Here is a 24,626-nt window from a genome sequence, read left to right on the forward strand (position 1 = left end):
GGTGCACAGACTGAATGATGAGGGGATGCCTTCCCTAATTCAAGTGGAAGAAGTTACCATTGCACATGGGTGAAGAACTGGAGATAACATGAAAAAGGCCCTACAACTGATTTACATAGCTGTGCATGGTGGGGTCAGTGTCCCTGTATTACTTAGATACAAAAAATAATTTCATATGCTGCTGGTGTTTTTCAAACTAGTGGAAAGTTGTCTGAGCCCCTCCTCTCCAGTCTAATCATAAGTTTGTCTATTAAAATGAGATACCTCCCACTCCCCACTAGTGGAAATCATATTTAAACCTGTCATTTCTACATTGTACCTCTATATGAGAGTCAAAAGGTTGGCAATGGTAACACTAGCTTTTAAGGCCTGCTCACACTGTGTCCTTCCTATGACACATGTATGAAACTCAAATCCAGTGAATCAGAGGAGGGTAATGTGGAGATCGAGGAACTGAGCAGATTCAAGGTACATTTCCAAAAACATTCCACTCACTAGACCCCCCTTCCATACTAAGCTTAAACACTGCTTGACCTATCTTGCTGCCAAACACCTGGAAAATGTGCCTTGACCAGATAAATGTCTGTACTCGGATTCCACTTTGGAAATCTCTTCAGCCACATATCCACCTGACCAAGGACGAGAGCAAGTTCAGAAAAACCTGTTATGGAAAAAATACCTGCCCATCATGAGATTCTGTTCCCACCCGCCACTTACAACCACTTTTTTCCATCAGTACCTTAACCATTATTTGCATCTGACAAGCTGCACAGGTCCATCAAAGTACCTTTGAATTTATTCATACCTGAACAGAGAGTGTGGGTGGATCCCTTTTCTCTGACTTCATCTCTATGACAGCTACCTTAGGTTTTTGTACATTTGGTTGTGGCCTGGGAGGAGAGGCTGGGACTGATGTAGTCACTGTCACTGGGTGTGGTCTCATTACAACTACTGAAGCAGGGTGTGGTGTTGCAACATCCATTTGTGATTGTCCTACAAAATGACAAGTCTTTATTAGTAAAAATAAAAATAAAATGCGCACAAAACAGGATTCAGTAATAGTAGAGAATTAAAATGGTTCTTCACAGATCCCTTGGCTATTACTTGAAGAATAATACAAGCTACAAAATACATTACTAATATACGAATAGGTGAAAGTTCTAGTGATCACTAATTTGTTAGTGATGCTGCTTTTGAAAATGTGGTTTACAGCCAAACACTTTTTCCAAGAAGGGTTAGAGTTCCAAGTTGGTCCTCTCCACTCCTACTGTGGCTGGTTCAACAAAGAGTTTAAACAAGCTGGGGGAATCTCTTTTTGTTGGTTATCTATCTCTGGTCTGATCTAATCAACACATAGTGGAAGCAATAAGGAATAGCAATAAGATGTTAGTAAATAGTGAGAAAGGGATTTTTAGAAGAGATCTGAGCAGTATTAAAAGCATGAACATGGGATCAAATACTCAAGTGCCTTTTAGGGACTAACATCATTACAGTACTTGGAAACTTACTTTCAGACATGTCCCTTATTAACAAACTACCACTGAGCTTATCTTACTGTAGCAGAGCTGCATAGATCACTTTGAGACAAAGCATTAAGCAAATCCCAAGGCCAAATGGTTATCTAGTGAACCAGTTTAAGACTTCTTCTAAGTATTGGCAACACATTCTACTGAATTAAATGAACAGGGCATTAGCCCAACAGTAAGATCATGCGACAATATGATGTACCAAGGTTCTCACTAGCAATTAAAAAGCGTAGAAAGGCCCAATTGACCTGATACCATCCAACATGTGTCATTCGTGTTACCGCCAACATTTTGGGAAAACTTAATTTAACCTCTTTTTTTAACTGGATGTAAAACGCCCATAGTTACTCAAATGGACAACTTTAATTTGTAGACTATGGGTTATAGAGCCAAATGTGCAGATACACAGCACCTTATTCAACTTTATTGTAGTTCCCTACAAAGTAGACTATGTTTACATTTAGCACACTGAGCGAAAATATCGCATATCACCACAGATGTTAAGCAGGTCAGCATTCTTGGCTTTTTCTTTTCAATTTTATTTTGATACGCATACAAACCTTTCACAATGCAGCTCCTTAGGTGCCAAATACTAGCAAGTGACTTGCCAAAGAACCACAATTTAAGATAGAATTACTAGCTACGGTGGTTAAGAGCCTGAAGTTATTCCTCAATAAAATTAGTGATTTATGTTTCTTGCCAAGAAGTCTGATGAATAAAAATTCAGTCTTGGTCCCAAGAGCTAGAAAGCATAAACACTTCTAGATCAATTGCATCATGTTACCTTTGGTCAGGACTTATCATCCAGTGTCTTGGATTGTAAATACAAATAATCTTTGGTTCCTCAAGTGGGCAAGGTTTGAACTATTGTATGGAGTTAATAAACTTACACTTTACAACTGTTGAATCAGGAGTTGTTGAGCACTTGGTTTATAGTAAAATATTTACAAGTTAAGGCAGACCTAACTCATGCACATGTAAGCAAAGTGTTGGGCTTCTTTAATGTATGAATCGGTGATGATTATTAACAACAAGATAAGGATAGTCATGTTAGAATGGGGGGGGGGAATCTCTCCTATAGACCTTTATCATTAAGAAATTATAGGTTACTCTTTAGATTTCCTTGCTGAAACATCATTATATTGTATGATTTGTACAGAAAACATAAGAGGGGCTTTTAAAATCAGCTAGTTTTTGCCCTTTGTTATTCTAGGTGACAAAAGAGCTCCTAAGTGGGATGTGATGTTGGTATACATCCCTTAAGAGCAAGGAGTTCAGTCTTAAATAAAAAAAAACACTCCAGTCTTTGATTATGATTAAAAGGTCTATGCTTAGGACAGTTAATGCCAAGATTAAAGCATACTTTGCTTTATTTGCTATTTATATAAATGTGTATACATAGGAAAGACATAGATCCAACTGTTGCTTTGTAGATGTATGGATCAAAATGTACAATACATATTGAGCCAACTCTGACAAGTTCCAACTTCTCTTCTACGCACCTGCTTTTAGCCAGTGTCTTCAATGTGATACAAGTGTTTATTGTCTAGAGCCAATACTTCAAAACCCTATGGAGTTTAAAAGAAACTCTATTGAACAGTGCAGCTAGAAAAGGGAGTCTGTCACCGCTCTCACCTGGAATGGTATCAAGGCCGCATGATCCTCAAGGGGCTGGACAATCAGGCACCCTGCAGCAACAAGGGAGTTATTAGGGGAGCAGAACTATACTTGCAATGAGAAAAACAAGATCCTCAACTGCAGTACTGTCCCAGAGAACAGATTTGAGAAATAGCAGCCCATATGTGAAGGACATCAGACTAGACCATAAGAAAAACCATGGAAGAACTGTGCTTAATAACCAAAGGCCCCAGTACACGCAGTTGAATCCAAAAGCAGTCAGTCTGCCTGGCACTCTTGATACCGTTCATCATCACTTGGACCAAACTCCAATCACTGTCCTACACATCACTGGAAGTCCACATTTGACCCATGTTGTGCAGGAGTGTGGCATGAAGACAATGACCTAGTTCATGACCGTCTCAGGGAATATGTATAAACTACATTATTGGGATAAGTTGCTGTATGGGTGGAAAATTCTGGACTTGCGACGCTGCAGTTGTTAGGGCCCAATTTTATATGTGGCACAGTCCTCGTAAATGGCTACACCCAAGAGCCATTGAGAAGTTTAGGTTAAAACACGATGGAGGGTAGTGCCTTCTTAATTGGTCCACGTCAGTGGATAATCAACATCAAAACATTGCTCGAATGGAAATCATTTATGCATGTTAGTCGCTCCTAGGTCTTTACCTTTTTACACTATGCTATTCCTTTCCATTTTCTAATGTATTCACAGATTCCGTGACATACTGTATATTCCAGTTGAGAACTCAAGACCATTAATCGTACGCTAAGTATGTCTCACATTATTTACAATCTCAATAATGATGTTTTTGTATGAGGTAATCACAACTACTCTCTCCCCCAATTGGAGACTACGCTAATTATCTTTCATTTACTACCCCTACTTTGTTTGTGTTTCTGTGTCCACCTTCTGCACTGTCTTTATCTATAATTCTCGGACCACTTGTACTTATACTAGCACGAGTTACCGACTAGAGAGAGACCTATACTGAACTCTTCAACCGCTGTTCCCCTCTGATACCTATTTTTACATTTATATTTGTTCTTTATCTTCGCTCAGAATTGTTCCTCTAATTCTACATTATCGTTACTCTTTTTTGAGTTAATCCATGATTCTTAACTTGCATTTTCAGCAGTAATAATCACAAGCCACATAGTAACTTTTCAGTGGCTTCCACATTCTCCCGTACGTCAGCACTCTCTATTTGGCTGACGTCATGCAACTCGAGTCAGATCATATCTGACAGCTCTTTTCGCAAGTCGACTTCCCCGAAGACCGCAGAGACGTATTTTTCTACTTTCACAGGTGAGAGAGGCTCACAGCCCTTTCATTTTCCGTCTGGGAACTATCTCTCACTTTCGGCCAACTAAGCACGCAACTCTCATACCTGCAATTGCTTAATTATTCCCTCGTGCCCCTTGATACATTTCTTAAACGCTCAGTTTGACCTGCCGCTTAGAGCGTCAGTTTCCTTTTTCTCTTTTCTGAATCGGGTTTTCAATGCTTCGCGCAGCCTTTACTACGCGTCCAATTTCCAATATAAATCCCACACTAATCCCTTATCCTTGAATTTGTACCTCATCGTTCCACGCAGCCTTTTCAGGCGTCTATTTTTAAACAATTCCTATATTATTTTACTGGCAACCCATAATTATCTAAACGCTCACAATCTGTTGCCAAGCGCGCCAGTTTTCTTATTTCAAACCGGCAATTCAGCGTTTCTTACTTACTAAGCCCCTAATTATGCCCGTTTTGCCGCCCCCTTTTTCTACCACAGAACCAACAGTGATTTATTGCAAATCCTTTGTTTTCCCTTTTAGGAAGACTCTGATGATTAACTGACACTGGTAAGCAGCTTTCTTGCTACGCTCATCTCATATGAGGCCCCACTGTTATATGTCGAATTCGTTTGCCTCACTGTGATTTTCCTTTCCTTCCTCCTTGACTTTTTTCCTGATTTTTCCTGGTGTTTCAATTAGAATTTGTATTTCGTTTTGACAAACTAAGTAAATAAATCCACTGGTCATGTTTTTACCTATCTCACAATTATAAATTTTATTTTTTACTTCTTGCCGTTATAACTAGGATGCACAAATCCGCTTTTTTTCTTTGATGACATCATTAATCTTTGTTTAAATTATAACTACACCTGGTACATAACCTTATGCTTACTGTTGTTATGCACTGTATATGATGGTGCACCTAACATGTGCTTTGATAATCCTGCGCCTAATATGTGCTTTCATAATTCTATGTAATTACGATATCACCTATGTCACAATTGCATTTAATATGACACTTATATCTGTTTTTGTTGTGTATCTACATTTTGTTTCAATGCATGACCTTTTAACTATTAGGTATACCTTTATACATCAAATTCGCCTTTCATGCACTATTGTATGTAATAATTGAATGCCGTTGCTAATAAGCCTTTATGATTTACATTTTTCCTTTTCCTCTTGGATCATTATCTCTTCTCTTCTCTCCTCTACCGTTTTTTCCTTTCTCTTTTGCACTTTCCCTCTCTATTCTCGCCCTCTTTCTATCCTCTTTTTGGTTCCCTTTTCCCTTCGGTTCACCATCTGTTTCTCTTTGGCTAATATCTTGCTTCTCCCCTTTCCTTTAACTCATTTTCCTGGTAACTCCACGACCTTTACACTCAACTTATTCTACTTTACTCTTTGTATTTATAGCACTTTAGCCTTGAAAAAGCCCACGGCCAATGGGCCATTAGGGCGAAACACGTGTCGGCTTTTGTTTTTCTCTTCACAATTTAAAATTTGCACTCCTTTGATGAAAATACAAATAAAAACAACATAAATGATTTCCATTCGAGCAATGTTTTGATGTTGATTATCCACTGACGTGGACCAATTAAGAAGGCACTACCCTCCATCGTACATTATTGGGATGCCTTACCAATGATTTACTTTGGCTAGGGGTACACCTTTCTAGCACCCACTACATCCCCTTTGTAAGTGAAACATAGTTGGGTGAGTTTTGGAGTGAGAGCCACAACTTTGCTTGTACTCTCTGAGGTTCCTTTGGAAGCCCATGATTTGTTGTTGAGGAATCAGACACAGATAGCCATATAGTACAGATTAAATGTGAGAATCATTAATTACAGACTGGAATCCAAAACTAGAGCCTTGCTCAAAGGCTTAGGGTTACCAATTAAAGATCCAAACAGAGTTGACCAGTTCTGATCGATTACAATCACTTCCAATAAATTTACACTGAGACCAAAACCTGAATAGTTTGCTAAGTGCTTAATGCACTATAAGCGCAACAATTATGTTTGGTGTCCATCTTCTTTTCATCATCCTACCCATCCTGTCATGAATAAAATAACTTCTTCTAAAAGAAATAAAAATGACTGAACAATGACCTTTAAAGTGTGTGATTATGACTGCACCTGGATGACTACTGTAAAAACATTTAGAGAAGACCTTGACTGCTGGATAAAGCTACTTATGGATAATCAAGGTATCCTGGTTAACATTTTGCAGTGGGCCTCGCTACTGTTGTAGAAGCAGGTATTTGTATTCCACATCCGCACTCCTGATATATATTTATTGCAACTCTGTCAAACATACATTTATACTCATTGGATCTTGGACTTTCTCAGCTTTCTCTATCCTATTTCTGCAATGCTTCTTCTTTAACTGAACACATTGATGTCTTACTAGCAAGCCGCTCCAGTTCAAAAATATATTCTTTTTTATGTTAACTTCCCCAGAAGAGCTTGCTGCCATATTCAACATTTATGTTTAGCAACTGGCTAGCCCAATTTGATTGTTAGACTTTTGTTATTACATGTACAGCAATGTCACACTCAAATGGTAAAAAGATGGCAGTGGCACTGGTAGGTAGGAGGAGTGAGGATTTGTGGTCCTTTCATTTCCATGCAAGTTAGATGGGAATTTGCCCTTCCTCATTGCTTTATACTCGCCAAAATTCTTCTAACGTGGATTAAAGTGGTTTGGAAATCAGTGCTTAATGCTATAGTGCACCTTTCTTAGAGTACACTAATGCATTTTACCCAGGGTTTCACATATACTGAATTCAGAAACTCCAGCTGGTACAAAGCTCAGCTGCACACAAGGTTGTGGGAGCCTTGAAATTTAAGCAAATCTCATCCCAAAAAAAAAAAAAAAATGCATTGGCTTCCCAGAGGAGTAGAGGATAACAATTATGGTGCTATGCACTGTTCCACCTTTAGCATGGTCCTACTGAATCTGAAAGACTGAAGTTCTACGTTCTGTGCCAACATTTTTGGAAATGCTGTTTCAATCTTCAAAATGCAACAATTAAAAGAAGGTGGCCAGGCAGACGGTCTCACTATTGCCTCCCATAATGTGGAAAGTTCTTCAGACCTACTTCCATCTTGAATTATTCTACCTACATGTTAGAAGACATTATTTCCCAATAATTTTTTATCTTAATTTATCAGTAACAGTGATACAACTGCCAAGAAACCCAATGGTGCATGTATGCTCAACGGATAAGAAAAACAACAAACACAATTTGTATTTATGGCTGCAGTTTAATGTACAGTGTGTATTGAAAATAAGGATCTAATTTCCCCTATTACAAAGAACCATGATTGGGTTTTGGGTGCAAGGTTTTACACCGTTCTAGCGCGCAGTGCGCAACTCAACCGTCACATATCAAACAACAAAATCTTATGGCGCATCCAAATTCAACATTAATAATATGCAGCCCACATTAAAAATTGCTCTGCTTGGTGAACTGATAATCTAAAATGTGACTTTGCATTTACTGAACAATTCCAATAATATGTTTGTCAACTTTTTTGCAGGAGGTATATGATTTTTATTGGTTTATGTATATGTAAAAATGCAATACCACAAATTATTTGGGAATCCCTGAGAGGTTTAAATGGCTAACAATTCGCTAAGTGATGGAAAACTGTAAAGCTTCACAGAGAGGCAGCTGAGATTTATCAATTGGCATGTGTCAGTCACCAGGCACCCACAATGTAATGAGAATAATTAATAGGAAAATACTTCTAAAAGTGGACAATCAGATATTTAGGTACATGGAACAATTTATGGTATACAATCACAAAAATGAAAAAAACACCTTACCTAATGGTATAGCCATCGGTATTAGATGACCTTCCAATGGGCCAGAAATGGCAGGCATTTCTCTGGATGGGCTAAATGCATATTGGATTTCTTGCTGAAGTTGTGACAAAATGGAACGCGGTTTCCGGCTTGCTATTGATGTCTTCAGTGGGGAAGAGCGTGTCTGTGTTCTTGCTGACTTTAATTTTACACCTGTACAAGGTAATTATAAGAAAGAAATATGCTAACAGTAAAGTTCTGAAGGAATAAGATGGACTAAAAAGGTATTGATTTGTAGTGCAACAATCGTAAAACGATACCAAGCCAAATCAGTTGTTATTTGCAGTCAATCACTCTACTTGAGGGTACCAAATAAATACATCTATCATATGGGGGCACTTCTCTCAAAACAGATTGTTACAGTGATGGATGCCATGGCAACTTCAATAGGAAACATGGTGGCACCTTAAAAAAGGTCTTTATTTACATATCTAGTAAAGTATTTTGAATGGCACAATACGTCTTCTGACCTCTTCAACATTTTTGATTACAGTTTCATTTAAGGGGCTAATGATATGTGCTGCTAAATTAACTGAACTACTGGATACAAATTTCTCACTGTAGTGACACTTCTAAAGGCATTTTCAAATTGTACAGACTAATAGGAAGTTTTGGCTATATCATGAGATACATGGGAACCCATGGTGCAGATGCCAATCCTTTACTCTTCTTCAGGAATGGGGTCATGGGAACCAAATACTATGAATAAAAATTGATGACATCTAATTACCAATCCTCAAATTCATGAAGCACAATAAAAAGTAGAAATAGCTTTTAGTGCAGGAAAATTGACAAATTCAGTATCTACCATAGTACCCCCATTCACAGCATAGGGTTTGGGGAACCCACACAGTAGAAGGCCACAAAAGTGCGCCCAATATGGTAACCAAGAGAACAGAGAGCAGGGAAGTAGTGCATGCCACTTAGCATCTCACAGCAAATGGCAGGATGACCTTTGTAGGAGGGATGCTAAACAAGTATAGCATTCTAGGATTCTTGTGGAAAAAAACATCAATTCATAATAATCAATGGAGACTTTCAGTCCCAAAAATAAATTTGTAACTGCTTGTTTTAAAACACAATCAACAACTAGACTCTTAGTCCTGATGAGACCCTAGATCCATAAGTAGGGTCGAAAAAAGTCAACTAAACAAAGGAAACCTTTCCAATTATAGGAGCAGTTCACTGAATTATACCACAGAAAAGGATTCTTCTTTTAAAACAATGAATTCTCCCTTGAATGATAAGAAAATAAACTGGTGTCACTGAAATACATAATTAATTGAATGAATATTTTAAAAATGCAATCTGTTTATAATCAGCACCTATGACTGTTTTTTGTGATGATTATTTCTGATTTATTCCAGCAATTCTTCACTGAACACTGTTACATGGTGGTGGTCACAATAATTTTTCTACAAAGCATATTTTTATTTGAATACATTTTTAAAAACAAGACACAAATTACCAATTTGTTTTCAATTGTTTGTGTGCTTTTATTTGTCACTGCGCATTCATGCTCATGAGTTTTAAAAGCATATGTTTAATTCATCATAGGGCACAAATTAGTCAAACTAGTTCATAGCCTAGACGAGGACTTTTTTTTATTTTAACGTGATACAGGCCAACCACACTATGAATTTAACCTTGTTTCCATTACTTTATATACCAGGATGTGTAGCACTCATTCATTACATGTGTATGTCATTTTAAACATAACTGATCAAGTCTATTAAATAATAACTGAAATAAATAGGCCACTTATTGGAAATTGGTAACATGCTGTTCTACTTCGAGACAATGGCTTTAAAGTGTGCAATAGATTTGAAGTGTCTTAGTGTAAAGCAGGAAAACAAATGCATTTCGGTCCTAAACACATTACTGGGCAGGATTTGATTGCCTTTGCAAGAAATGTTGTTACTACATAAAATGTAAATGACTTTAAAGGTGTGACCTAAGTTTTTTTGTAGAGCCACTAGCACTAGTTGACCGCACTAATGAATGGACAGGGGTGGAGGGTATGGGCTGGGAGCAGGGAAGAGGTGAACCCACGACAAACAAGTTCTGAACAAGTTAACCATCAACCATATTATGTTGGTGATTAAGTGCATAGATTGTAATTCAGATCTACTTTGTAAAATCATACAGATTTTTTTTTAAAATCTCAAACAAGATCCTAAAATCATTCTTCATAGGTCAATGTATAAATATTAAAGACTCAACTATAATGTCTCCCTAATATATTGCCCATGGTTATAACAAAACCCAAAACAAGACCAATTTGACATTCAAAGTATTTAAAGCCTGCATACTGCAAGTCAACCAGTAATAATGGGTCTGAAATGCCACATAGATGGTAGTAGGTATGGTTTTATTGGTTTTCAAGAATCACTCACCTCTGACAGACTCTACCAATTTCGGTCTTTGAGGTTTGGATTTGGGAGATGGAGAAGTGAATCTGAGGTACGGTCCTTTCTTAAGAGTACTGCGATGGCTTTGGTAAATTGGTTTCCCATACAACTGTGTGAGATGTTCTTCGGTGGGATGAACTACTTCGCTTACTTTTCTAGGTGCCTGTACATAAGGAAAAGCGGTTATAGGCACACACGTCAAGATAAGCTGTCACCAACAATCCTAGGTGGAATTACATTTATTGAAAGATATTTCAGAGTTCAATATCGCCTTCACAGCCCTCTTGGATGACCTCCATACTTAACTTGCCCAGAAGATCATCTGACATGAACCTACAAGGAACCTGGACTTCTATAGGACACCAACAGTCTTTTCTAAAACGGAAGCATAAGAATTTACGTGGCAAATAACTTCACATTCAGGGGACCCACCTGCAGAGACTGGCAGACCTCCACAATGAAATGAATCATTTGATATTTAGATAATTGCTCAAAAAAATTACTTTTTAAGTTTATGATTCAGAAACAATAACATGTTTCATTTTCGTTTGGTGATGGAAGTTTGGACCCTAGGACCTGTGGCTAAATCAGACTCGAATTTTCATTAGTAATAAATCTGTTGAAAAATTCAAAGAATTTGAGAAATAGGTATTGCACTTTAGCAGCATGGGCAATAATTAGCCTAGCATTCCATCTAGGCTCCCTGCAATGGAAATACGTACACTCTCAAAATGAGAATGGACATATATGCTACCCAATCGCTAATCAAAAATCTATGAAGGTTGTACTCCCGCCTGTCTGCCATCTTTGTGAAGGGTAAAATTCAGTTTAAAGAGATGCAAGGAATCATTAAGTTTGCATTTTTCTGTTAGAGCAATATTAGTGCTCTCAGTAGAATGCACCTGAAAGCATTTGAAAACTAGAGTTAGGGAAATAATAATGTAATCTTACTTGTGAATTGAGATTCTCACTGTTTGGTGGAATTTTATTCCTCACCGCCCTTAAATGTCTTGTTTTACGTGAGGTTTCACTCTGGAAATCATACTTTTTTCTGTTATAGAATGTCTTTTGTCCAAAGGAATATTATTCACTGGGGTTGGAGGACAGAACATGACTTCCAAACAGTATTATCAGGATAACACACTAAAAGAGTCCATTAGAAGTCCTTAAAAAATCATGGAATCTGCACTTTCAGACTTGCAGGGACGAAAGCGACCTGTACATCACAAAGGACCCTCACATAGATGGCTTATGCTTCATTCTTAGTCATGAGCAACAGCTTTCATGCTGTGACCTTCAAAAATAGTCACCCAGTAAAATTAATTTTAATAAAAAATTTAAGATGGGGTGCCATTACAGCATCAGAGCACCCAATTTTGTAAAGTTCAGTGCGGTCTTCAAGTTGGGTAAAGCAAATTCCTGTCCTATTAAAACAAGACACGCAAGAGTTTAAGAAGAATCCCAGTGAGGGAGGAGAGCAAAGAAGAAAGGATCACATCGGCCAAGCAGCTTAGCCAAGAGAAACACAGACACAATCTAATACTGAATCACACCACATTGATTTGAGGGTCTCTTGATTTGTAAGAGGATATCTTGGCTGTGTGTCACAGCGGTTGCCCAAAGTACATTCCAACACAGTTAGCGATTTAGGGATAGAATGAAAGTCCCACTGTGATGCATCACCCAATCATTCATACTAGCTTATTTTACAAATACTTTTCCTAAAGCCACAGATCTCTGGAGGACACAGGAGCATTAGATAGGCCAAACCTCCATCTTCCTTGCCATGCAAGTCCCACAAGTCACAGAAAGCAGTAGCAACAGATAAGTTTGCACTTTTCGTAACCATTTTTAAGGTCTGTATGCGCATACGGCGTTGTACAGTCCCAGGAACTATAGAACAGCGGGCTTATCAGGGTTGTGCCATTTTCTCTAGGAAATAGAACTGAAGCAAATACAAGTTGGGGAATTATTCTATGGTTTGTCCACTACTGGGACAACCATTACTCAGAGGCTCCAGATAGACGGAATCTCTCCTATACTTTGTACACACCAAATTTGGAGAGACTGCAGGAACAGTATGGACTTGTTTTCATATGCATAGCCTTGAAAAAGTCCAGGAGGACGAAACACGTATCGGCTGCGGTGTTTGTTGGATAATACTGTATGAAAATTTGCTTTTGGAGTAACAAACAATGAGAAAGAATTGGACTTGTGTGCACTGAATTTGATCACTACAACAGAACCTTAACCAAGCACGCACTCGATCAACCAATCCATCTATCGAAGATAACAAATGGGATATCAAGTTTCTTACGGAGACTTGACTAAGATGAGACACGAACCCTGCATTTACCCTGGCGATTCCTCCGGGATATATCGCATAGTCTGCGCCAATGGGGGGGGCTATTGTATATAAAGACACCTGGGAGACTTCCACCTCCAACCTTGATCAAATTGGTAGCATTGAAGGACTCCCCTTATGTATTAAACTATCCCCCACCTTCTCCTTCTCAGGGCTTCTGCCATACTGGCCGCCAGATTGCTGTCATAGTGCCACGCTGATTCTGGCAGGCCATATCGCCCAGGTATCCACCCGGTGCGCAAATTTTACAGCCCTAGGTGACCTCAACCTCCATGTCGATAACCCCATTGCACACACAGTGCGAATTTCATATCGACCCTTGCTGGCTTCATTCTTGTCCAACTGGTCTCTTCTCCCACCCATAAAGCCAGACACATGCTTGACCTCAACGGCACGAATATGCAGGATGTGAGGTTCGACAAGCCAATACATATTATCTGGTCAGACCACTGCCTTGTCCCTTTCGGGTTCCCCATGAAGACTACACAAATTGGCGCAGGGTCAACCCTGGAGACCCATAGGTCCTATACTGGATGTCTCAAGACCTCTCCTCACAAACAATCCTGACCACGACACTGCAAGCCTGAATACTTGGTTGACAGCAGCGCTTGATAAACTTGCCCCTCTGAGATCCGTTAGCTTCGCTAGAGCTACACTATCTGCCCACTGGTTCACAGAGGAAATCAGATGCAAAAAAAAGTGTAAAAGATTGGAACGTGAATGGAGAAAGTCCTACTCACAAGATGCCAAAAACATAGATAAAAATGCCTTGAAAGAATACCACAAATTTCTCAACTCCAAAATAAGGGATTTTCTGGCTGATCGCATCACCAGGGCAAACAACTCATCTAGGGAAGTTTTCAGGCTAGTGAAATCTTTCACTTATCCCACAGTACTAGAGCACGAAGCTCGACCGTCTCAGAACCTGTGCACCAGCTTCTCGATTTTCTTTGAAGAAACAATTATGCAGATCTATGCCTCCTTCCTCCTGGCTCCAGATCCCAGTGCTTCGGATGACATCCACAGCCCCCCCTCCCCCCCCAACCAAGAACCAGTCCGTTTTTGCTTTAATTTCCATGATTCCCGCAGAGGTGTCTCTGGCAGAACTGTGGAAATGCAAATCCGGGTCGCCTGGGTGGCCCTTGCCCAGCTCTGTAGTTCAGGCTACTAGCAGACTGGCTTAACCTGGTCCTTAATAACATCTGGAACACCTCACTTAGGTCTGGGATCTTCCCTTCCGCATGCAAACATGCCTACCTATTACCTATCCTGAAGAAGCCAATGCCGACCCGGAAGTATCCAGCAACTTCCGGCCTATCTCCCTACTATCGGCTCCAACCAAGATACTAGAGAAACTGGCCCATCTTCAACCAGCTAACTTTGTGGAAGCCAATGAGCTGCTACATGATTCGTAATCAGGCTTCCGCAAAGGGTACAGCACTGAAACTGTGCTGCTCGAAGTAGCAGATTACATCCGCCTGTCTGTAGACGGAGGCTCATCGGCCATGCTAGTGCTCCTCGACCTTTCAGCAGTGTTCAATACTGTGTCACACTTGATCCTACTAGAAAGACTGAAGTAGATAGGTGTTCAGGGGACAGCATTGGAGTGGATTACCTCGTATCTCTATGGCTGCTGCCAACAAGTCTTTCTCCGCCCATACACCTCCTCTGTGAAACCGCTTAGATGTGGAGTTCCTCATGGCTCGGCCCTGAGCCCGCTACTTTTCAATATTTATTTGACTCCACTGGCAGCTCTCATCACTAGGAGAGGGGTCAAGGTGATATCCTACGTGGATGACACACAGCTGGTGTTTTCCTTTAAAGATCACTCTGCAGCAGCTTTTGACTCTTTCAGAGACTGTCTTAAAGACATAGCGATCTGGCTGAACAGAAACGTCTTCAAACTTAACGCAGATAAAACGGAGGTCTTATTTTTTTAACCAAGCCTCCCCCCCCGCATGCAGGCCTATGGTGGCCTGGAGAACTCGGCACACCACCTGTGCCTAAAGACTCGGTCAAAGCTCAACATCCGACAAAATCCTGCAGACACTGAACGAATCGTTGCACAAACTTACATCACCGTCACTCACCTCATCCGGCGACACCTTTTGAAGCTGTTCCTGCCTCCCTGGGCCGCTGCTGGGCCGAGATCTGCTGGTGTGTCGGGTCCGGGCCTGGGCCCTGTGACGCGTGCGGACCTCCTGGATCTCCCTGGGTCGGCTGCGGAGTCCTGACCAGGGCTGAAGCACAGGTCAGGGCAGCACCTTCTCTCTGCGGACATCTAAGCTGGTAGGATTGTAGCTGCGGGGGCGGCTTGCGGCGGGGCTGGGGGCTTGCTCGTCGGACCACCCTGCCCGGGCATTTGCATTCCGGGGCGCCGCTGCTCCTCCTCGCGTGCCCTGGATCTAGGCCTCTGTCCTCGGGCCTGGCGAGGTGGGCGGCGCACTCCCTTTGATCCCCCCGCTGCGCGCTGCTCCCTACCTGCTGTACACCCCGGCGATAATCTCCAGCGACGCCAGACTCGGGGGTCGCTGTTGCCCTCACGGCGGGAGCCCTGCGAGGCTCCCCTATCATCGGCTTGGTGTTGCGACCCCACTTCTGGCCTTCTGCCTCAGCCCCTGCTGGCCCGCGCGGACGCCGTGGCCCGCTGCCTTGCTCTGTGGGGGGCGGCGCACGACCTCGGTGGCACTCGGATGGGACTCCACCTCCTGCCCTGAACTGGCTGTACTCTGTTCTGGACCCGTGGCGTGCTTTTAAGATCTGCGCTGGTGTCATCCCCCCCCCCCCCCCCCCCGGACTGCCTACAGCCCAAAGCCTGACCAAACTATCTTTCTCCTTGCTAGCTCAGCTGCCCGGCAACTGCCCTCTGCTGTCCCCCCCCCCCCGCCGTGCGGTGGATGGTTGATATATCGCGGGCTGCTTCCACGCTTGCTTCATTTGGCGCTGGCCTTCACCACTACACTGTCTGGGGCTAATTGCTGCGATCATCACATCCGGGGCCTGATACAACTGTTGCGCCCCACGCTGGCTGGCTGACTGCCCTTCTCCTTCATGTGCAGCTCATCTTGGTCCTGGGCCTCCGCCAGCTGGTCGCATCTTGACCATTCTGGTCTGTCCCCTCTCATTGCGGCCCTCGCTTCTGCTCTCAGACAGCCTCAACCTCCTACGTCACCGGCCATGGGCAGAACTGATCCCAAGCAGGCCAAGATTGATTTTGACCAACGCCGCCAGACGCGCCAGGAGGGTGCCAGTACGGACGGGGAGACCCCCGACTACAACCGAAATGGCGCAATCCCCCGAGGATGATCTAAAGGCCATAATGCTGGAAGTTAAATCTACGGTCACCAACATAGCGACGCAGCTGGATCAACTGTCGGCCCGCCTGGACACGGTGAAGGCCGGGTTGACTCCGACGATGCTCGACTCCTCCATGTTGAGACCAGGGTGCCTGACGCATAGGACACCGCCACCCAGAACCATCACAAATTGCTACAGATGGACAAGCTCCTAGCCATTATACGTGATAAGAACGAGGATTTGGAGGCGCGTGCACCACGTCGAAGTAACCTCTGTATTACGGGGGTGCCTGAATCCACCAATATCTCTTGCATGGAGGATTATGTGGAACAGCTGGCCCAGGAGCTCTTTGGTGAAGTCCTCTCGCCGGTCTTCATCGTTGAGTGTGCCCATCACTCCCTTGGCCCCCGTCCGGCCCCTGGCATACCGGCACGTCCCATCATTGCTAAAATCTTGAACTTCGGGGACCGTGACGCCATCCTCCGGGCGGCCAGGGAAAAAGGGGACATCCGTCACCAAGGTAACAACCTCTCGTTCTACCCAGATTACACCGTCACAGTTCAGGCTGCTCACCGTGAGTTCCTACCGGCCAAACGGATCCTACAGAAACATGAGATCCCCCTACTCCCTGGCTTACCCAGCCAAACAGAGTCAAGCAGGGTACCAAGACTCTCACCTTCCCGGATCCTAGAGAGGCACTGGCGTTTGCTAAAAAACTCGACAAGTCTCACCGCTGCTCGCCTGCAAACTCCCAGGCTGCTGCTGCTGAAAACCTCAGTGACAATGACTGACCAACTATTGACCTTTTGCGGGTGTGTATTTAGGTTTTCCAGTTCTCATGGTCTATCAACCAATTCCGGCCTCTGATTTCTGCTGCCCCTCGAGGCGCCTCCATCTGTCTGCTTATCTTTGATGTTCAGTTCTGTTCTTCTTTGAAGGTCATTCCTAATGCCTGTATATTCCCGCAGCTTGGCCACATTGTCTTCCTGGCAGGGGTGTATGCCGGGCTTCTTCATGCCCTCACGGGATAATTGCCATTATGGTCCCGAATTCTCCCTCTCCAAGTTGTGGGTCCCTGGGGAGGGTGGTACCTCAGCCTGATTGGGGGGTTGGTGTGGGTGTGGAGTTGGGCGTGCTCTTGGGGTTTTTTGTTTTCTTGATGGGCCTCCGGAGATTGGATCCTGGATGTTGGGGTCCTTGGCCTTTCCCCGAATTCTTGTTTGTTTCTGCACAGTCGATTGCCTCTGGTTTCTCCTTAATCAGGTTTTTTATTTGCAGTAGACATCTTCCGGCCAAAGAGCCAGTATTGTTTGTATTATTGGTGCATTTCAGAGACTGCAAGAAATGTCTATTCACATTATGTCAAATTGTTTTCTTGATTAATGCCATGATTCCTCCATGCACGTTCTTTTTCATTGCTCAGCGTTCATCCATGCAGCTATTGTCCACTATGTCACTATTCTCTGTTCTCCCCCCCCCCGACTGCAGCACCATGAGTGACACTACATTTTGGACTTGGAATGTCCGTGGGCTGAATGACTACCGCAAGGCACGTTTGGTACATGCCCATCTTACTCGCCACAAGGTGGACATTTGTTTCTTACAAGAGGCCCATCTCATGCAGCCCGCTGCTACTAGACTCATCTCCCGATATTGGGGCGAAATCCACTCCTCCTTTTACTCCAATTACTCCCGGGGGGTGTCCATACTACTGCGACGGGGGCTCCGGTGGCAGACTTCTCAGGTGGTTACTGACCCTGACGGGCGTTTTGTGTTACTCAGCGGCACCCTGCAGGCCTAGCCTCTGACACTTGCGGCAATATATGGTCCAAACTGTGACGCCCCCGATTTCTTCGCTGACGTCTGGCACTACATATCGTCTCTTGGCCCTGCTGTTCTTCTTTGGGGGGGGGGGTGATTTCAATGTCACCCTGTCCGCCGCTCTGGACCGTCCCGGTTCCCATTTCTCCCTCCCGCGCATGGCCTCACTTCTTAATTCCATTCTACTGGGCAACTCACTATACGACGTGTGGCGCCACTTTCACCCCGCGGCACGCGAGGGCACATGTATCACGGGCTCTCGAGGATGTTGGTCCCAGCTGGATTTTTGGATCACCTCCCCTGACGCACTGGTCTGGATGACCTCAGTGGACCACATGGAACGCACTCTTTCAGACCATGCTCCCGTTTGTTTATTGCTCCGGTTCCCACACTCTCCCTGCCGAGCTTTCACATGGCGACTCCCCTCGAACGCACTTCGAGATACGGTATTCTGTGATGAAATACAGACCGCAATTTCGAATTATTTTGAACTCAACGAGGGGTCGGTGGACTCCCCGTCCACGCTCTGTGAAGGCTTTAAGGTGGTCATTCGCAGGGAATGTATTTCCAAGCAAGCTGGCGTTCTGCGCTCCATTCGTGGTACACTGGACAAAATTGAGAGGGAGATCAAACTGTTGGATGCCTCTTATGCCCAACGCCCAGGCGCCGACATGCTCGCCCGGATACGCGAAAAGCTTACAGCTTTATCCAACGAGGCAGACAGGGAACTGGCTTTTCGCGGAAGAGAGGCGAGGGCGCGTCGTTTTGCCGAAGCTGACAGCCCCGGTAAAACTCTTGCTAATCTCCTTAGTCGGCCTCGCGCGGTATCATATATCACCGCCTTGCAAGATGGTGGGCCGTCTCGCACCACCTCTCCTGAAGATATCAAAGCGCGCTTCTGTGCTTTCTACACCCAGCTCTATACAGCTGGATGTTCTCGACCAATACTTTGACACTTTTGAACTCCTCTGGCTCGGAAATGCGCATCGGGAATATTTGGACGAGCCCTTCTCTAAGAAGGAGGTTTTTGCTGCCATAAACAGTATGCCGGGTGACAAGACTCCTGGCTCTGATGGCCTACCAACATCTTTTTACAAGGCATTCGCCCCTCTACTGGTTCCACATCTTGCGGCTATGTATAATTAATCCTTTGAACCGGGTCAACTCCCCCCATCATTACACGAGGCACTTTTGACATTACTTCTCAAGCCGGATAAGTCGCCTGAGATGAGGGAGTCTTATCGACCCCTTTCACTCATTAACACGGATAATAAAATCTTTGCCAAGCTGCTTGCCTCCCACCTACTCCCACTTATGCCACTCATTGCTCGCCCAGACCAATCCGGTTTCATCCCCGGCCGCGCCACCTCATAACCTTCGGACCATCTTCTCCGTCCTGCATCAGATCAACCCGGCACTGCCGGCAGTGGCTTCCCTGCTCGATGCCACTAAGGCTTTCGATACCCTGGAGTGGCCTTTTTTATTCTACCTTCTCTTTCGTCTGGGCTTTAGTCAGAATTTTATATGCAAGGTGCTACTAATATATACACTTCCCACCGCTCGCCTACGTATTAACGGCCAGATCTCTGAACCCATTTCTATCGGCGTGGCACCAGACAGGGTTGTCCTTTCTCCCCCATGCTTTTTGCTATAGCTATGGAGCCCCTTGCGGCTCGACTCCGGCAGCATCATACTCAGAGGGGCATGGGCTTCGAGGCGCAGGCTTTATTAGTCTCCATGTATGCGGACGATATCACCCTTTATGTTCGTCACCCACAGGAGAATCTCGGTCCTCTTGTCCAAGAGGTGATACGCTTTGGTGGCTATTCCGGTATCCAGGTTAACTGGAACAAATCTGTATTATTTCCTCTTACGGATGTCACGACCCCTTTTGATTCGGACTATCCTTTCGTGTGGGCCTCGGAGCCAGCGAGATATCTGGGCGTTTGGTTGAGCAGGGATGTAGATGAGCGCTGGAGTGCCAACTTTGGCCGCGCGGTGGATTGGTTTGAGTCCAAGATCCCTCTCTGGAGCTAACTGCCGCTCTCCCTGGCTGGGCGCATAGCGATCGCAAAGATGGTGGTGCTCCCAAATTTTTTATATCTTTATCTCAACATACCCATCCCTCTCACTGCTCATTTTTTTCGCAGGATCCGCTCACTGCTCATTACTCTGGTTTGGGTGGGGCGACAACCCAGGATAGCTTACAAAACTCTGACCCTTCCAATATGGCGTCGCGGGCTGGGAGCCCCGGATTTTAAGCTCTATGCTCTTAGCACCCAGGCCAGTTTTCTTCATTTCTGGCTCCACCCTACTCCATTCCAACCACATGTGGCGGTGGAGGCTGTCCTTGCTACCCTGTGGCCGCTCACAACTGCCCTCTTCGCCCCGGCGAAGCTTCTACGTACTGAGATCGATACGGTCGAAACCTTACGCTGTGCCTGGGATGGCATTCGTAAGATTTCCGGCTCGGATTTGCTCTCGGCAGACGCCATGCCCATCGCCCGCCATCCCGCTTTCCCTTCGCTCCAATCGTCAGGGATGGCTAAACATGCTGTTTGCCTTGGCCTCCTTACAATTTCGGATCTGTACCCTGGGGAGACCTTTTTCTCGCTCCCTCCCGATGCTGGCCCCATGGACACTCTGATTTTTTTACCAGCTCCAGGCGACCTGTAGAAAGCTTCATCCTACTTTTCCCCAGTCTCCTCCATCGTTGGCTCCTCTTAATATGCTCTACACTTCCACCTCTCCAAAGAAATTGGTCACTAAGATCTATGCTTACACGCTTGCGGCTTCCCCGATCTCCACCGAAAGGACGCGCATTGCGTGGGGCGAGGACTTGGGAATTGAGATCTCCCAAGCGGATTGGCTGTACTGTTGCACTCAGACCAAGCGCCTTTCCCCCAACTACCGTTTGCGTCTAATTTACTTTAAATATATACACAGACTATATCGCACCCCTGCCCAGCTCCACAGATTAGGTCTTGTGACCAGTGATAGATGCCTACAATGCTCTGTGCCCGTGGCTGACTGTGTTCATCTCGCCTGGTTATGCCCCCGAGTCTCAGCATATTGGCAGGATGTCTGTGCGATTATTTCAGAAATCCCCTCTTCACCTCTTCACCGCTCCACCCTGACCCCACAATCTGCCTCCTAGGCCTCGTTAAATTCTGTCCGGACGCCTCCCGTCATTTGACAGCCATGCTGCTAGTTCTGGCGGGGCGCAGGGTCTCCATGTGTTGGGGGCGTAGACTCGCGCCCAGGGTGCCGCTCTGGCTTGAAGACGCATCTCGCTGCCCTTCCCTGCTGTCTGAGTTCTGGGATCTCCTGCCAGCTAAAACCCCTCCACTGGATATATGGGGCCCACTTGTTACCTATCTCTCAAACCGTGACTCTCAGCAATCAGCGACCCCTCCCGCTCTCCCCGTTGCCGCCGGTGCTGGTCTATAAGCTGGCCCCTTTTGCTCCATGGTCTCCCCCCCATGACCACCCCCTTTGTTTTTAATGCTCCCCCCTGGGTGCTTGCTTTTGCCTCCTATCAGTGAGTCCCTGATATCTCCTCATGGTGTTGCTTCTATTGAAGCATGGACGTGCAAATATCTCTGTTGTGTTGCAATGTATTGCTATACCTCAATTTTTGAATTTGTGGTAATTATATAATTGTACTGTGCATATTTTTTCCTTAAATAAAGGTTTTTTGAAAATCAAAAAAAAAAGTGTCAAAAACCTAGGTGTCAGGTGGGACAAAGACTTGACCCTTTCGGCCCAAGTCTGACAAGTCTCGGCTGCCTGTTTTGGAAAGATAAGAACCATCAGAAAGTTCCTGCACTTCCTGCCGGAAGAATGCCGGTGGATCACTGTTCATGCCCTTGTGACCTCTCACCTTGACTACGCTAAAGGCCTCTACCTGGGCTTTCCTAGGTGTCGGATCAGAAGGATGTAAATGGTGCAGAATGCTGCAGAAAGGCTTGTTCGCAAGGTCCCACTGAACCATCACATCTCCCACATCTCCAAAAAAAAAAACTCCATAGGCTCCCAGTGGCCAGGAGGATTGAATACAAGGCCCTGACGATTGCGTTTCATCCCAACCAGGACAGCTACCCTTGCTACCTGAGGAAGAGACTTCGCCCGTACCACCAAGAGCGATCCTTAAGATCTAATCACTAACGCTACCTCACTGTCCCACGCTTCTTCAAAGCTAGGCAGGGAGAGGTCGTTCTTGGTGGGGGCCACCAAACTGTGGAATGACTTGCCTCCCCACTTATGCATGCTGAACTCTGAGCAGGAGTTCAGAAAGACACTGAGAACCTGGCTCTTTAAGCTAAGGGATTAGCGGCCCGGTTCTTCTCTGCTGACATCCGTGCTAGCGCCGGGACACCTGGCTTGAGGTAGCTGTGCGCTTTAGAAATGCTCTTTATTATTATTAATCTTACAAAGAAGAGATCTACCTTTGTGAACTGGACTGCGTGTGCTTGGGTGCATATCTTTGTATACATTAGATGCAGCAGCTATACTCAAGGTGGATATTTACTGTCATGTTCCAACACAAGTCATTACCGTTCCCTATCCATCTTTCCTCCAACTGCCTTTGCCGACCCCATTCCAACTGCCAGGATGGCTCTTTCACCTATGTCTGGCATTGTGACGGAGTCACAGGACGAGTCTAATACCTCATTTGCAACAGCACAAACAAAGAGTGGGTACCACACTGCCAGGTGTATACAGGGAACACAAACCACCATATCCACAACCAAGATAGCAGGACAGAACAGGGGTACACTCAGAGCTGGAAGAGGAGTGTTGCAAGCTATGGGGCAACAGGAGGATGAGCTAAGTGTGCTTAGACTCATCTGACAGCTTCAGGAGAATAAGAGGAGGGTAAAAAAATAAGGATGGAAGAAGGATTAACATTGCATAACAGATCAAGAAGAATGACCAGGGATGAAATTACTTTCAATGTAATAAAATTAAGACATTTTAATTGTTGTTCATAGGTAAATGGATTGGTGAAGAATTGGGTGCATTGATGAATAAACGAGTGCATGGATGGATGGATGGATGGATGGATGAGTGCATGGAGGATATGAAGGAAATGCTGGATTAATGAATAGGTGTGTGTGCATGGAAGGGTGAAAGTGTGACAGATAAGTTAATGGATGAATGGGTAAGATGATGAATGGAGACTTCGATATCCTTCCATTGCTGTTGCTCACAGAATAATGCATTAATCATTCTATGTGGCCAGTCACTCAACCATTTACTCATCCATCTATTCACCTACCTACTGACTCATTTTCGCATTTATTCAGTCACCAATCAGAACAGCATCCATGCAACATCACCAGCCAATGTGCCCTCGTTATAAAGAGCCAGACCTAACTAGCTTTGCCAATGCTTGTTCTTTTTGCTCTACTATTCACCTAAAACACTTGAAGTGATGTAAGCTGTCCCTCCTGCTACAGCAATGGGCTTTTTTTCAGTACTCTTGGTGTGGCTAGTTTCATTTTATTTGTATTTATTTTATTTATGATTTTCTATAGCACCGCTATTCCTAAAGGCTTAAGTGTGCTTTACAACTAACCAGACAAATATAATGCAAGGGAAAAGTATATTTCATAAAAAAGAGATAGGGTGTAACTAGGAAACAGGAAAGATTGGTTGTAACAAACGGGAGGAATTATTCAACACAATCGTTAAGGTACACCCGGAACAAGGAGGTTTTCAATATCTTCATTAAAGTAAACTTATCTGGTTGGGTGCTGAGTGACTGTTGAAGGGAGGTCAATAACCAGATGTGGCACAAGTAAAGAACTGCTTCAAGGCTTTTTAAAGTGTTTGAGAACGGTGAGTCCTTGACCCCTCGTCCTCTTTCTGCTTAGGAGATAAGAAGTGATTCTAGGGGTGCTTAGGTGAAAATGTTTGTGAGCTAGTCAACTGATTTTGAATGGCATTCTGATATGAATGGGAAGCCCATGAATTTCCCTTAGCACCATTGAAATGGCACTGTTTTTCCACTTCAAAGAGATCAGATGATTCACTGCATTGAAGTCCGCCTTCAAGCGTGAGAGAGAGGGCTGAGGGACCTCTTTAAGAGCCACACTGACAAAGTGCAAACAAAAGATGATCAGCACATGGACTGCAATTCTGAGTTGATAGGCAGTAACAAGATGTTTGATTTTTCTCAAGGGAAGAGAAAGAAATGTGAAGATTGTGCCAAATTGTTGAGGTGGTGCTTTACAGTTAGAGAATTATAAATAGTCTAACTCAAGTATTTCACAGATGATATGAGATTTAGGAGAAAATGTTCAAAAGTAGTCCAATTCTTAAGGGCTTTATCCCGTTTTGGAGGTTTAGCAGGTGGATGCTGCACAATATCCAGGGCAGCATTTTCAAGAGGCAGGGCTTAGGTGT

At 44.2% G+C, this 24,626-nt stretch overlaps 1 protein-coding gene across 6 annotated transcripts in view; it reads right to left on the minus strand.

The window, feature by feature from the left end:
- Positions 1–24,626, minus strand: part of KIAA0586 (KIAA0586 ortholog) — a 622,715-nt gene that overhangs the window by 393,292 nt on the left and 204,797 nt on the right. For all 6 annotated transcript variants that reach the window (XR_014968769.1, XM_085626122.1, XM_085626120.1 and 3 more), the window contains exons 14-16: positions 10,718–10,895; positions 8,283–8,474; positions 806–993 (exon numbers count right to left, since the gene is read on the minus strand). Coding sequence is in view for 5 of the 6 variants with exons in the window: in XM_085626122.1 (XP_085482248.1) it covers positions 806–993; positions 8,283–8,474; positions 10,718–10,895 (558 nt within the window). In the remaining variant the exon portion in view is untranslated. The remainder of the gene's footprint in view (positions 1–805; positions 994–8,282; positions 8,475–10,717; positions 10,896–24,626) is intronic.

This window comes from Triturus cristatus, chromosome 9 (assembly GCF_964204655.1).
Source record: "Triturus cristatus chromosome 9, aTriCri1.1, whole genome shotgun sequence".
In the NCBI taxonomy this organism is placed as follows: domain Eukaryota; kingdom Metazoa; phylum Chordata; class Amphibia; order Caudata; family Salamandridae; genus Triturus; species Triturus cristatus.